Source organism: Cyprinodon tularosa, unplaced genomic scaffold (assembly GCF_016077235.1).
Source record: "Cyprinodon tularosa strain WSP-4 unplaced genomic scaffold, ASM1607723v1 ctg275, whole genome shotgun sequence".
Classification (NCBI taxonomy): Eukaryota; Metazoa; Chordata; class Actinopteri; order Cyprinodontiformes; family Cyprinodontidae; genus Cyprinodon; species Cyprinodon tularosa.
Genome location: NW_024038980.1, coordinates 542,849 through 559,514, shown reverse-complemented (window position 1 = coordinate 559,514; position 16,666 = coordinate 542,849). Strand labels below are relative to the sequence as shown.

The 16,666-nt window shown below is 35.7% G+C and overlaps 1 protein-coding gene across 1 annotated transcript; it reads left to right on the top strand.

Annotated features, from left to right (window-relative positions):
* The first annotated feature begins 2,604 nt into the window (after window positions 1-2,604).
* On the top strand, window positions 2,605-13,391 carry p2rx2 (purinergic receptor P2X, ligand-gated ion channel, 2). The gene is made up of 12 exons (XM_038290009.1): window positions 2,605-2,898; window positions 3,335-3,470; window positions 3,555-3,626; window positions 3,720-3,795; window positions 3,879-3,975; window positions 5,375-5,455; window positions 5,543-5,693; window positions 8,397-8,527; window positions 8,618-8,708; window positions 10,396-10,461; window positions 11,582-11,671; window positions 11,965-13,391. Exons 1-12 carry the CDS (start codon window positions 2,732-2,734, stop codon window positions 12,061-12,063), a joined length of 1,257 nt encoding a protein of 418 aa, XP_038145937.1. The 5' UTR covers window positions 2,605-2,731; the 3' UTR covers window positions 12,064-13,391.
* Window positions 13,392-16,666: the final 3,275 nt, after the last annotated feature.

Genomic DNA, 16,666 nt, shown 5'->3' with positions numbered 1-16,666 from the left:
TGAAATCTCCATGGAGGAATGCTCCAGCAGTAATGAAAGGGAGGAGGGAGTGCAGAAAAGCCAATCGAAGGTGGCAAAAGAATGGAGTCCAATGAAGTCTATGAGGAGAAACTTCAAAGAGATAATTTACAAAAAATTTATAACAGATGCAAGAGAATCTCTCTTCTCTGAGATCATATTAAATATAGGAAGAGCAGTATGTACATCAGTGGCAACTCCATTAACAATGCTGTCTCCATTCGAATAAACTGTTAAAATGTCCCAATTTTGTCCAATAAGCTGAAAAAGTTTAGAAGACATTGTTTAGCAGCTAAGCTCCTCTTCCCGCTGTCTTATGTTTAACCCACAGGTTTTATTAGAAGGGTTTGCCTATGTTAGAGTCTGATTTGATTAAAATCATAAACACATCCCTCAAGTTGGGTGCTTCCCCCCGAGCTTTAAAAATAGCCATTATTAGACCACTGTTGAAAAAGAAAAGCTTGGACAAACTGGTCCTGCAGAAATACAGACCCATTTCAAACCTCCTATTCATAATTAAGACTATTTTGAAAGTTGTTAACAACGACAAGCTTCTTGGATGTCTTCCATGCCAACCACAGAACAGAGACTGCCCTGATTAAGGTGATCCGTTTAAATTCAGACTATGGAAGAACCAGTGTTGGCATTATTAGTTCTCAGTGCAGCGTTTGTTACTGTTGATCACTCTACTTTATTACAGCGCCTGGAAACCTTGGTTGGCCTTTCTAGTTCCACACTGGACTGGTTTAAATCCTACCCGAAGGACAGGGACTTCTATGTGGGAACTTTAAATCAGAAACCAGAAAAATCACATATGGGGTTCCTCAAGACTCCATTCTGGGGCCCCTCCTATTCTACATGCTCCCCTTAGCTCAGATCATAGCAGACAAGATGAGTTACCATATCTATGCAGACACACAGCTTCACATCACAATGTTAACATGTGACTATGAACCCATCAGAGTGTTGGCTAGATGCTTAGAAAAAACTAAATATGTGGATGTACTCTAATTTTCTGCAACTATATAAAGACAAAACTGAGGTAATAATCTTTGGAGCAAAACAGGAGAGGTCTAGAGTTAGCTCACAGCTTCAGCTACTACAGCTAGAAACCACTGATCGTGGCTAAAATGTTGGTGTCATGATGGACTCAGACCTGAACCTTCAGAGGCACATAAAGGCGGTTACTAAGTCAGCATTTTATCACCCGAAGAACATTTACAGCATTAAAGGATTAATGTTGAATGAAAAACTCATTCATGCATTCATTTTAAGTAGAATCCTTTTTTCTTTTTGCCTAAAAACTCCATCAGCTTGCTGCCCGTGTTCTCACAAGAAAGTAGAGCACATCCGCCCAGTTCTGAAGTCCTTGCACTGGCTCCATGTAGCTCAGAGAATATACTTTAAAATCACACTGCTAGTATTTAAATGGCTGAATGGATCAGCACCTCAATATATAACAGATTTGTTGTCACTCAGGTCTTCTAGTTCCAGTCTGTTCTGTACACCCAGAACTAGAACCAAACATGGAGAAGCAGCATTTAGTTCCTATGCTCCACTTATCTGGAACAAACTCCCAGAAGACTGGAAAACTGCTGAAAGCCTGAGTTATTTGAAGTCAAGGTTAAAAAAACAATTTGTTTAGAGCTGCCTTTGACTGTTAAAGTTAAACTGTTTACTGGGGTATTATTATAAGGTTATGGTCCAACTGTTTTATTTGCTTTACTCATGTTTTTTTTTTTTTTATCTTTATTAACTTTTATTTCTCCAATGTGAGATTAATAAACTTAAATTATATATTATTCTGCCTTTATTCTTCTTATGTTTTATCCTCTAATTCATATAAATCACTTTGAATTGTACATGTACTGAATTGTGCTTTATGAATAAACTTGCATTGCCTAAAAAAAGAATATTTCTTTTATCTATACATGATATTCTAAGATGTTTGCAAATGGCATGACAGAGGTGGGGCTCATTGCTGATGGAGATGAAATAGAGAACAGACTCTCACTGAATGGTGCTAATTGTACAACTTCAGACTGAATTCCAGCAGAACTAAATAGATGTTGCTGGACAACAGGAAACAGAGAGTTGACCATACCTCTCTACATATTAAATGAGAAAGCGTGTTGAGAGTCTCCTGTTTGAGGCTCCTCATTTCTTGGGACTTCAAACAGCTTTGGGGGTTAAAAGAATTTGAAAGACTAATTGTGCAAGGTGAAATGCTATATACAAATTACTGGCAATCACTATTTTTACACTCACACCTCTCTATATGCTGCATGTTCTGTATCATTTTTAGATGTAGTTTGAAGTCCTGGTTGGGTGTAATATTAAAAAAGGTTGTGAATAATCTGTTTTGCATAATCTATTTGTTTGATAAGAAAATTGTACGGTTTTTAATAAGGTTTTTAATTTAAATGAAAAAGGATTAATTAATGTTGTTTTGATTATAATTTTTTATCTTAGATTTAATATAGAATAATAAGAGCTTAAACAGAGATAATAAATAAGTACTACAAAGGATTGTGATGTCTAACATCATAAAATTCAGCCCCACCCCCTTTCTCCTCCTGACTCGCTGATGCCTCACATGCTGGAGTAAACTGTAAGCAGATAAAGATCAGTGTCAGACAGGGATAAGGAAAAATAATGTAGAGAGTCAGTGAAAAAATCATTTAAAAAAACAGTTTTAAGCTCATCTCTGAAAATGAGTAAAGGATTACATACAGCTGCCATGGCGGTCCGTGACTTCATAAAGGATTATTTTAACGGTTTCTGGGACTATGAGACCCCTAAGATGATGGTGATTAAAAACAAACCCCTTGGAGTTATTTACAGAGCTGTACAGTTTCTAGTGATCACCTATTTCATCTGGTAAGTTCTCAATATTTCCGTATATTTTCCTGATAAGGAGCAACATATCAAAACACAAGGGATTAGCTGGTTTATTTTAATTAAATGTCTTAATTTGACAGTAAAATCCATTAAGATATCAACAGCTTTCAAATTATTGCCCAATGTTTGTTTTTTTTTGTAAGAAGAAAATTCGTTTTTAGTTATGTAAAAAAAAAAAAAAAAGTGTCCAGAAAACATCTAAACATCTTTTTTTTTAAATGTAATCTTTAATTTAAATATTCATATCCTTCTAGAGCAAAGGTTAATTCTTAGTAGCCTCGGTTTTCAGGGCGTCATCCCGTTTTCTTGGCTTCAGCTCAAATGACTAAACAGATCGTGAGAAACATGACACCTTTTATGAAATTGGACATAAAAAAAATATGTATTGTCTCTGTCTGTTCTGTTCTCCTTGAAGGTATGTTTTTATTAGTCAAAAAGCATACCAGGAAAGTGAAACCCATCCAGAGAGCTCTGTTTACACTACTATGAGGGGCAAAGCAGTGCATGGGGACGACGTCCTGGACAACGTGGAGTACGCTCATCCCCCTGAGGTGTGTCTCAGGATTTTGTCAAAAATAAGAATCAGTTTCTTGAAAAGATGACTGCATTAAATACTTTTTCACCTTCCTTCACAGGGAGTTGATGTAATCAGTACAATACTAAGAAGGGAATTCACTTATGATCAGAAGCAAGGCACCTGCCCTGAGGTGAGAGGTCAATTCCTATAAAACAGACCCTAAAAAACATGTAGGAAATTATTGCAGCTGCACTTGATCCTGATTTTGCTTTTTTCACTTTAGCACTTTAGTGTTGATAATGCCAACTGCACAACAGATGCTGACTGTTTGCCAGGCTTACCAAACTTTGACAGCCATGGTAAAGGAATGGTTTCTCATATTATCCATCATCAGTTTAGATGTATCACTTTTGCTCAGTTATGCATTGTAATTTAAACACAGGCATACGGACTGGAAGATGTGTTCAGTACCACAACTACACTTTCAAAACCTGTGAAATCATGGCTTGGTGTCCTATTGAGGAGTATGCTGTAGTGCGGTAAGGGACTGGCATGTTTAATTACAAAGTTCATTGTGTTTTTGGTTGTATTCTGTCAATATAAGCACATGATGGAAAATTGAAGAAAATGCTTAATGGTTTTCAGGTTTTTCTATACATATAAATGTATCAAGTACTGATTCAAATGCAAACTAATTTTCTCTGTTATCTCAGATTAGTTCATTTACTTTAGTTATCCAACCCTCGAGAGGCATTTAAAAAATGTAGTGATTTTATTGCACCCTTATTTTTTATGTAGAACTATACTTGAGTATGATTTCTTGCTACTCACCTCAAGTTACCTCAATGAATGGCGATCATAAGTGCATCTGTCTGTAAGCAAGTTTCAGTTTTCTAATATTATTATCTGTCTGCTGAGCCTATTCTGCCATTTGGAGGTCAGGTTAGGATAAACTAGAAACTGTTACAGCAAGTAACTTGCGATATTCTAATATGTATACATCACCAACCCTAAGTATTCGATTCAAATCCATCTTTCTCTACTTGACCTAAGATATTTTCAAGTACTGCTATTTTTCGTGGTGTGCAGCTTGTGGCTGCTCAACCCTAACTTGCTATCTCTTAAACATACAGTATCTAAGTGTAATTTACACTTGTAATAAATAAGAGGTTTGTTAGTTAGAGAACATTAGTGAACAAATGTCATCATGATGACTAATGGTCTCTGCAAAGATGGCAGGGATGAGGTAGTGGATATTTTTTAAAGCAGATTTATGGTAAGAAAGCAACATAGCCAACACCACACATCCTAACACTCTGAACTTCCTGTCCCTTCCTAAAACATAGCAGTGGCACCATCAGGCTATGGGGATGATTCTCTTTAACAGGGAGGATAGAGCTAAACACAGGGCAAGAAAACCTGGCTTAAGACTGAGGCGTTGAAAGAATATCCCCATCCTAAACCCTTATGCTATTCGGGGACAATAATTAAAAAAACACGTATCTTCTGCTTTATGCACTAATTCTTGTTGGTGTGATATAAATCCTGCTTTGGCTGTTTTAACAAAATGGGATTACAAGTCTAAGACCTTTTCGGTGGCTCAATACCACATCTCATGTGATAAGCAACATTTACATTTGTTAACCAGCAGGATGGAGAAGGCTTTAATAAACATATTTTACCCCAGATACCTTTGATACAGCAAATAATAATGTTAAACAGACTAGATAAATGAAACACCTAAAGTAGTTTGGTTACAACTAACTTCCTAAGAATTTTAACTTACATGTTTTCTAGTTTGTGTAATATGAATATTTGTCTCGATATTGGTAAAGACTCATGCTTCATTTTGAAAATGAAAATGAGACATGATTGCGGTCCTTTCTTATATGAAGCAACAAACATATATATATATAAATTATTTTTTTTTTTCAACAGAGAACCACCTTTAGTGGAGGCTATTAATTTCACAGTTTTCATCAGGAACTCCATCCACTTTCCCAAATTTAAAGTGTTGAGGTAAGTATCTTCAAACATAACACTAAACCTAATGCTATGATAGGTTGTGTTACTGATATAAATCGTGAAAACAATCTTTTCTCGCAGGGTCAATGTACAAAGTCCTCCAGGGATGAAAACAAAAAAGTACCTCAAGAGGTGTCATTATCATAAGGAGAAGGCACCTTACTGCCCAATCTTTCGCTTGGGTTACATTGCAAATGAAGCGAGGGAGAATTTCACTGAGCTCTGCAGTACTGTGAGTATGAGACACTGGAACAATAGATAGGGGCTGGACTTATTATGATTCACTTGAATTATTATTATTATCACTACATTTATCTAAAACATATTTAATCATGAAAATTGTTATATAAGCTCATTTGCAATATTGGAAAAGACAAATATTTGACACATTAGATCCTGCAATGTGGATGAAGAACTCAACACAGTTTATTCAGACACTGGCAGATTAGAGAACAACATTTTTAATATCAAATATTTTTTATTGGGTTTTAAAATGTTTTTCAAAACAGAAAATGCAAACTAAAGCAGGCCTACAAAGGAATTTATTTTAAGACATTTTTGACAAACAACAATAAGCAACAATAGATGAATCAACCAAACTAAAGGAATCAACAAAAAAATAAACAGATAAATATCCACAAAGAAAAAGCAGATGAAATCCAAGAGATTCACATCACATCAAGCATTAAAAAGCATATATAATTTACTTTTGGTAGTGGTTTCTGGAATGAAAGACTGAAACAAAAATAAAGACATTTGAGAGGGATTAGAAGCTTATTGCTTCTGCCAAAACCCCCTTTTTCAAAATGTTTTTTTTATAATTTATGTTACAAGGACATATAATATAATTTTAATGTATACTTGCGTGCCTGAAAATAAAACACTAATATCAAAAGGCATCCAAGTAGTATATTTTTGCTGAGATATTGTAAAATTCCTGAAAATTAGTTATTATACTAACATAGTTATAGTCAACTAGTCAAGGTTGGTTTACAGTTTAGGATATTTAGTTGCTGCAGTCCCAGCTATATTAATAAAGAAATGGCTGCCAGATCCTGTAATGCTTTTGTTCTGATCCGCTTAAAGTATAACTCAAGAGTTCAAATTTTAAGTGTGACATGATATCTTTGACCAAATGCTTTAAATACAGTGCAGTTGCATTCTAAACAATGTTATGCCAGCAATGTGATAAAATCTGCTGATGGGCGGTCATGCTACATCTAGAGGAGCAGCCCTGAATAAAATAGTAGTTGATTCTGGCAAAATATTTCTTTTACATAAGTATGCAATCCCTTTGAATACTTTCTTTCTGTACTCATTCAGCTGGGGACACAAAAGACAGAGCTTCAGGCGAAAGTCTGGCTATTGTGCTTAATGACTTATGTAGCCTGGACATTACGTTGAATTGTGGTAGGCCATGCCAAATGTGAATAGATGAGGAATATATTTTCAAATAGCTTTTTGCTCGGTATGATCAGTAAAATGTTCACCCAATACCATGGAATCCTCAAGTGGCTGAGTGAAGGAAATGGTTAATACCAAGCCTTTCTCGGATAAATATTTATCATTTATCAAGCCATGATTTTGGGAGCATGCTAAGCTGAAGGATAGTCCGATAACATTATGTAATAGGAAGTCTTTCAACAAATCATTTGTGGGATGTCAAAGTCAGTGTTAAGTTGTTCAAAGGTTAAGAATTTATTGTTTTGGAAAAAGTCTTTAATGCATCTTACTCCCCTTCTATGCTACACTGAAAAAACAACTCATAAGATTTACTTATTATCTATGCCTCTATTTAAATGAAAAATAGAATGTGTAAATATAGCATTAATAGTAAAAGTGCATTATGTTGTACTGCATTAGAATTTGTTTCAAGAAAAATAAGGTTGGTATGACTTGTAAACAACAAATACACTGTATTTCATATACACCACATCCAACACAGATCTGGTAATATAGTCACTACTCAAATATGTGATAAAAATCTTACAAACTACACGCTGAAACAGTGCAATTTCAACATTTAAACCAGTCGTCCAGACTAGTGGACTTTTAAGAATGCAATTACAACATTAATGAAACAAAATCAAGACAATTGAAAATTAACAGCTTAAACTATCTAACCATTCTCAATGAAGAATAAAATCTCTACTAGATATTTGAATAAAGGTATCTGTTATGTTTTTGCCAAATAAAGTATACCTTATTTGGCAAAAAATAAAAAGGATTACTGGTAATGAAATGCAACCTTCCACTAAGATTAACTGTTATCCACTGCTAATTCTTGGAATCTGATGCCACATTTTCCTACACTAAGACAACAAGGTCATGAATTCATTTAGGAAAGCAAATTCAAATTCGTTTCGGGGACAGTTTAAATTCATCCAACTACAGGCAGTACTTTTGCACCCTGCCAAAATGACTGTTGTCGAGACTACCTCTTGCTCTGTGTGATCCTGTACTGTTTGGAGTTGGAGCAAAATCAGTCCTGCTGTGAGCTACAGTGCACATGTGCCCTGCGTGCGTTTCAAAAAGCTACATTTTTAGAGTAAAGTTTATTTAGTACTTTTAGGTTTATGTACATACTGCTATTAAACATTTAAATATTATTAAAAAAATCTAAGTAAGTAATCTTTTAATAACCAAAGAAATGACTGGAAGTATTGTAGAAAAGACTGACAACTGTAAAGTGACCATTACATAACTCAGACTCCGATTGAGGGTTAGTTTACTTACAATAGGATCTGTTGCTAGTTGAATTTTACCCTTTCTCTTTATTTTTGCTAGATTTTCTATTATTTGTGTTTGTTTCTTTGTCAAAATCACCAAAAGGAGAGAACATCAAACAAAGTGAACTTGGAGTTCTTTGGTTGTACTTTAACTGAGCCAAATAATTGACATCAATGCAGCCTTTTTTCATTCTCTTTGCTGTCAGGGAGGAGTGATTGGCGTTTTCATCAACTGGGATTGTAACCTAGATCTGGATCCCTCACACTGTAAACCTACTTACACATTCCGCCGTCTTGACCTCCGAAAGGATCTGGCTGACTCTGGTTACTATTACAGGTCTGCTAAAATTCAGCACCAACCAACCAGGTCCATTGGCATAGTTTGAACTTTGTCAAAAGCTGGTTTTCTTTATGTTTTCTTGTGCAGGTTTGCCAAATATTATGATAAGAACGGTGTGGAATCTCGGACCCTCATTAAGGCTTATGGCATCCGCCTTGACATCATAGTTCATGGGCAGGTACAGGTGCTGGTCATAAAATTAGAATATCATGAAAAAGTAGATTGATTTCAGTAATTCCATTTAAAAAGTGAAACTTGTATATTATATTCATACATTACATACAAACTCATATATTTCAGATGTTTATTTTGTTTAATTTTGATGATTACAAATGACAACAAATGAAAATCTCAAATTCATCATATCAGAAAATTAGAATATTGTGAAAAGGTTCAAAATTGATGGCCCCTGGTGCCACACTCTAATCAGCTAATTAACTCAAACCACCTGCAAAAGCCTTTAAATGGTCTTTCAGTCTAGTTCTATAGGCTACACAATCATGGGGAAGACTGCTGACTTGACAGTTGTCCAAAAGACGACCATCGACACCTTGCACAAGCAGGGCAAGACACAAAAGGTCATCGCTAAAGAGGCTGGCTGTTCACAGAGCTCAGTGTCCAAGCACATTAATAGAGAGGCGAAGGGAAGGAAAAGATGTGGTCGAAAAAAGTGTACAAGCAAGAGAGATAACCGCACCCTGGAGAGGATTGTGAAACAAAACCCATTCAAAAATGTGGGGGAGATTCACAAAGAGTGGACTGCAGCTGGAGTGAGTGCTTCAAGAACCACCACACACAGACGTATGAAAGACATGGGTTTCTGCTGTCGCATTCCTTGTGTCAAGCCACTCTTGAACCACAGACAGCGTCAGAAGCGTCTTGCCTGGGCTAAAGAGAAACAGGACTGGACTGCTGGTGAGTGGTCCAAAGTCATGTTCTCTGATGAAAGTAAATTTTGCATTTCCTTTGGAAATCAAGGTCCCAGAGTCTGGAGGAAAAGAAGAGAGGCACTTCATCCACGTTGCTTGAAGTCCAGTGTAAAGTTTCCACAGTCAGGGATGGTTTGGGGTGCCATGTCATCTGCTGGTGTTGGTCCATTGTGTTTTCTGAGGTCCAGGGTCAACGCAGCCACATACCAGGAAGTTTTAGAGCACTTCATGCTTCCTGCAGCTGACCAACTTTTTGGAGATGCAGATTTCATTTTCCAACAGGACTTGGCACCTGCACACAGTGCCAAAGCTACCAGTACCTGGTTGAAGGACCATGGTATCCCTGTTCTTAATTGGCCAGCAAACTCTCCTGACCTTAACCCCATAGAAAATCTATGGGGTATTGTGAAGAAGAAGATGCAATACACCAGACCCAACAATTCAGAAGAGCTAAAAGCCACTATTAGAGCAACCTGGGCTATCATAACACCTGAGCAGTGCCACAGACTGATCGACTCCATGCCACGCCGCATTGCTGCAGTAATACAGGCCAAAGGAGGCCCAACTAAATACTGAGTGCTGTACATGCTCATACTTTTCATGTTCATACTCTTCAGTTGGCCAACATTTCTATAAATCCTTTGTTTTTATTGGTCTTCAGTAATATTCTAATTTTCTGATATGATGAATTTGAGATTTTCATTTGTTGTTATTTGTAATCATCAAAATTAAACAAAATAAACATCTGAAATATATGAGTTTGTATGTAATGTATGAATATAATATACAAGTTTCACTTTTTAAATGGAATTACTGAAATCAATCTACTTTTTCATGATATTCTAATTTTATGACCAGCACCTGTATACAAGACACTTCTTCAAAAATGTACCGTTTCACCTCAAGTTTATTGATCCTTTTGTAATTTCTGCCCAGGCTGGAAAATTTAGTGTCGTTCCAACCATCATCAGCACAGTTACAGCTCTCACCTCTGTTGGGATTGTAAGTACTTTCAAAAATTAAAAGATTTATTGAAACATATTTGTAGCAAATACTTAAATTAAATATATACCGGTATGTTTAAATGGACAGAAATTCATCATCTCTGCTGGTTTTCAATAAAAATGGGTTAATTTGGGTCTTATCAATTCTTGTTAGGTACATTTCAGGCCAATAACTTATTTTTATATTCTGATAGATCCATCCCTTTTTTTTTTCCTTTTAGTGTTTTTTTTTTGTTTCATTGAGTGAAATCATGCCAACCCAGTTAACTTTTATCTTAAGATGAAATGAAAAAGAGACAGTTGTTAAACAGGAGTTAAATAGATGATTAGAAAAGTAGAAAAGTGTTTATATTCAGAACATTAGGCACTTACTGACGCAAATAGCTAAAACCCCCAAATGATTTAGATGGATGAGTTATTCCCTGTGTCTCCACAGATGAATGTAAGTGATCTAAAATGTATTGAGGTTGAAGTAAACAGGACATATTAACCTAGTAGAAGGGAAATCTAACATGTCTGATTGAAATGCAGAGCCAAGAGAATGGAGCAAAATTGGGGCCATAAAATTTGTTCAAAAACATTGTTAACAAATGAAAGAAAAAGTGATTCCAAACTGAGGGGTAATTTTAAATAGAAAAAAAAAATAATAAAAAAACTGAAATAACAGATTTGAGGCTACTTTCATGAAGCAAGTTTTTTTTTTCTTCTTCAGATTTTCATATATTTTGTCATTTTAGTTTAATAAAGGAGGCGAGGCTTAGGACCCTGAACAAATTATATCCAGGTGTTGATGAAATAGAAATATCTTAAAATCACGGAAGAATGCATCAGTCTTTATTTCATAACCCATGTCATGCTCCCACTCTGAGGGGAAAGCAGTTTAAAACTCAGAAAACTGAAACTGAAAGAAAAGGAGCCTTGAAAAGTAGTTTTAAGCATTTAAAAAAAAGTTTTAAGTCATTTTTTATGCATATAAATTGCTTTATTATAATTATGCAGGGAGTTTTAACGATTACATGGACACTATAATGTAGATAGAACAGGAAAGGGAAAACAGAAGAAAAAAAAAGGAGAAAAGATGAAAGAATATATGTTTTCATTTTGTTGTTTCCCTGCAGTGCAGTATTATCTGTGACTGGATCATGCTTACATTTATTGACAAGGATGAGGTCTACAGTGAGAGGAAGTTTGATGAAATAAGCAAAGAGGTGAGCAATATTTATATCTACTGAACTGTTTTAAGTTTTATACAAAATAAGCTGCAAATAATCCATAACAATTTAAAAAGTTTATTCTTAATACTTAGTGTGAATACATTTATTTTGTAAGACATGTTGTTTCTTTATTTACCTTCAATATACCAAGTTAAAAATCTGCAAAACCTTAATGACAAACCTGTAACACGGTTCATTCAAACTATAAAATGCAAACAAATTTCTTTCCTGTATAAATAAAAGGTGTCAGTAGAACCTGATTTTACCTTTACTGGTGTTTTTTACAGGTAGTCAAGGAACCCACGGACACCATCTTCACCGAGTTCAGCTTCATCAGCAGCTATGGTTCCAACCACTCAGACCTATCAGACGGCGTCCCGCTCTGAGGTGTCCCAGTGGCTTAGACTGCCTTCCTTCACCCTGATGATGGCAATAGCAGCATCCCGGTTTAATTTCTTAAGTGTCTGCAGCAGCTCAGTGATGGAGCAATAAAGCACTTCAGCAAAAGTATTTACACACTTCGAAAACTTTTCACATTTGTCACATTACAACCACAAACTTGCTTATTTCATAAATAGAACAGCTCAGACTTACTTGAAGTATATGATTATTACATACCTTTAAGACATCAGATTTTAAGCCTTGTCACAGATTCTGAATTGACTTTAGTTCTGGATTTAGGCGGAGCCATTCCAGGAAGAAGAAAAAAAAAAGTTGTTAATAGTAACACTTCTGCAGTGAGGATTGTGTGGTCAGGGTGAGGTGTTGTGTTAGTTTCCCACCAAACAGCATATTTTGCATCTTATCCAGAACCTTTTGAACCCCTCTGACCAGACCATGTTTTTGCATTTATTTTTGCTGTATCTACTACTGTACATGGCTTGTGGTAACCTGCGGTGTCCTGAATACTTTGTTAGATTGAACAGTCCTTCTTTACAATCTACAATGGAATTCTATTACACACAACTGGATTATATCTGCTTATTCTGTAAATTCTTTAGGGAATCGGATGTTTGGATTTCATTTAGGGGTACTATAAGTTATGGGGGCCAGAATTACACATACTTAACTAGTGGATCCCAAGCTTTACTTGTTGGAGCCCCCTTTAGTTCACAAGAAAGTTGCAATGAAATAGCTAAAATTTCTTTTAAAACTATTAAAGCGTAATTATTTCACTTCTGTTTATTTTAATTTGTATGAAAGTTTAACATTGCTTTTTTGTTTGTTTAATGCATCATTTTCCTTTCACTTCACAGTTTAAATTCTTTTTAAACCTTTTTAAACACCATCTAAATCCCTGATAATTACATTAGACTTTCTGGTTGTAATGTGACAAACTGTTAAAATGTTTAGAGGTGTATCAAAACTTTTGTATGGTCCTGCATTTGAGTGGGACGAACTATGAGAGGAGGACCACCTCCTGATGGTCTGACTGATATATCGCCACTGTGGTTCTCAATTAAACTGCTTCAACAGGTTTTTCTTCACAGATCATCTTAATCCTTGTTGGACTTTGGTCTGTTCACCACCAGAATGAAACCTGCTTTCGCTAACCTTTAGAAAACAAGTATACTTGCATATAGTTTCCTCAGATAAAAAGAACATATTCAGAGTAGAAGAATGGGGTAGAAACAATTCATAAACCATTAAAACTCTTCTCATGTATCTCAAACATCAGTTTCATTAATTAATAAAGCACAATCCTTTTCAAAGATTTAAGCATACATGGCAAGCACTTCTGTTATTTACCATCTGATTTCTTTGTAGATGAAAATCCCTTATGTTGAAATAATCAGAACATGCTTATTTAGGTGGTTTCAGCCTTTTAACCTGAATAACAAACAGTTTTAACAGAGTTGAAGAATATGCAGGATAACTGGAGGATACAAAAGGAAGCTGTGAGGAGCCGCACAAGACAGCCGAGACCGGTAATCTAATTATGTCTACATTTCCCACAAAACGATTTCTCTAACTAGGTTGTGGAAACCGAATCCCTCTTAACTTCTTGAGAAGAAGAACAAATGTCAGTGGTGAAACATGACTCGAGAACCAAGGGCCTCTCAATCAATATATGCTGTGTGGGAGGTAACAATCGTAGCCGCATGTTGGTTTGGAGACTTTATGATGTGAATAACAACATTTACAAAGTTCATTTTAAGCCGAACTGAATGAAATTCACATATGTTGGAGCTAAAACTGAAAATCCATCATTACAGTTTATTTGAGCTCCCTCGTGCCAATGAAGGTGTCAGGATGAACCTCTGAGGAACCAATCTAATTTTGGCTCTGCTCATTGACTTGAATGTGATTATAGGAATGGGAGGCAGCCATCAGCAGGCAAAGTGACTCAGCTGTTAAATTTAAGTGTGTGGTTTAAAACCACCATGATCCACACTGATCGCAACATGTCTCTTTAGTGAATGATTGAGATTTAGATTTTCTAATCTTATTTACTGACAGAATTTGTTAAATCCCCCCAAATTGTTCCAATTTAATATGATCTTTTTATGTAGATACATGTTGTTTAACAGCTAGATCTCTTATTGTGCTCCTCTGATTTTAATGCCTGATTCAAGGTAAAGCATAATCCAGTTCAATTCTATTAAAGTCAGTGTATTTATATATAATGCCAATTTACAACACATGTTATCTGAAGGCACATTACAGTCAGATTGCAAACTTTTCTACCTGATGACAACCAGCTGATTGCATCCAGTCATTGAGTTGGTCACACTCCTCCTGGGTGAGAATGTGGCGGCGGTAATTATCCGCTTGCATTTTGTCATTGACCAAAAATGAACGCAGCAACAGTGAAGTAGACTTCCTAAAAAATGGAAATGTTTGAAGGTATAGTAGAGGATTTTGATGATTTTTTTTTTTTAAACCTGCCCTCTCCACTTAAAAAAGAAAAGTGCAAATGCACAACCCTGTACCTGCTCCCAAGACCATACGCCTATTAAATGGCTGTGAGAGCGTGCACGAGCCCATTCCTCCTTGTGCATGCTCTGTATAAAAGTTGCTGTTTGCATCGCTCATACAGGCTTACTTTCTAAAAGAAGATTTGCCATTTTTTCCTCTATGTCAGACTCACCACTGGTAAGTGAAAATGGGGACGAGCACGTAGGACAGCCTTATGTAAACATGTCACCAGAATGATTGACAATTAGGAGGACCAATTATTTTGATGATCCACCCGGAAAAAGAACATCCTCCACTTTAAACTTTAAAAGAAAGGAAGTTTTTTATTTTTGGTATCACCTTGAATCCTTGGGGTAAAGCTATATGGAGAATGGGTATTTAATATTCCAGATTGATTAAATCAGAAGCATATCACACATAAAACAGTAAGGTTTGTGTATTATCATTTTCTTTTTACACAACTTTCTCCACATATGTGGTAACTGAAAAAAGAAATGCCAATAAATGTACATCTTTAAACAGCTAAACTCTCTATAAGATCCCTGATCTTTTCTTTTTTTTTCTTTGCTGGAAGTCAGTCAGAAACCCAAAGCTAGCAAAGTACCTTTTTGGGGGCCAAATCTTCATTTTCTGCTTCATCAAACCATAAATTATAATCCAATAAGTTTCCATCTGGGCTCTGAAGATAAATACCTTAAAACATTTAGATAACCAGTTTAAAGAGAATAACCTTGAATGAAATTGTTTAAAACTATTACAGTATAGAGAAAATATACATTGTGGATAAGTTTAAACTGTGATAACTAGGTTATAATTAGTGTTATAACCTAGTTATCACTAGTGTTATCAAGATACTGATACCAGTATTGGGCAGGGCCCCAATACTGCTCTAAAATGGTGGTATCAGTATCAGCGAGTACCAGAGATGGGAAGTAACGAAGTACAAATACTTCGTTACTGTACTCAAGTAGATTTTTCTGATATTTTTACTTTACTTTACTACTTATTTTTATGCCGACTTTTTACTTTTACTCCTTACATTTTTACACAAATATCTGTACTTTCTACTCCTTACATTTTAAAAAATTGGCTCGTTACTTTAGTTTTGAATCATTTCAATGGAGTTACCGTTATTATTTTTCACGTCATCAATACCAAATTCAGTCTAATTGGATCGGAATCTACGTTGCATTTGACACACCACTACAAGATGAATCGACAGATTCGGTGGTATTCATTCGCGGCAAATCATTGCAGCTTGGTGGCGGTGGCGTTAGCATAGTAGTATGGACGACAAGATGATTCAAAATGAACGCAACGGAGATCTCCATTTAAAATGTAGGCAACGGTATGAAAAAAGTGGTTTCTACTTTTACTTTTATACTTTAAGTAAATTTACAAGCCTGTACTTTGTTACTTTTACTTGAGTAAAGAAGTTTAATCAGTACTTCCACTTTTACCAGAGTATTTTTTAACACAAGTATCTGTACTTTTACTCAAGTACGGAAAGTGAGTACTTTTGCCATCTCTGGCGAGTACCAACAAATAGGGCACGGATACCATTTTGTGAGCCAAAAGTTTATTCAACTATTGCCACCCATTCCAGGTAGGCAATAAAAAGTTCTACTGATTCACTTTGTTTAAGTCTTTTTCCTGCTTCACAAAGGTAGGCAGCACATTGACAAAGCCATGATGGCAATTATTTTACATCCAAGTAGTATGCAGTTCTTCATATATACACACACATTAATTTCAAACAGATGGTATCGGCCAATACTGCACAGCCAGGTATCGGGGCCAAAAAATGGAATCGGCATGACACTAGTTATAATGCTAAAAGAAATGTATTAATGTTATGTATATATAAATGCAGCCACTCAAATCTCCAATAGCTCAGGGTAAAGGTACCACCTTCTTATCAGACACTTCCTAGAGTAAAGTGCCTCCATTAACGTTTTACTTGTATAGTTTTAATGGAAATGAAGGGGGATGAAGACTGAGCCCCAGAAAAGAAACCTGCTCAACAAACAACTTTTATGTCACCCAGAAAAGTATGTAATGTTTCAAATA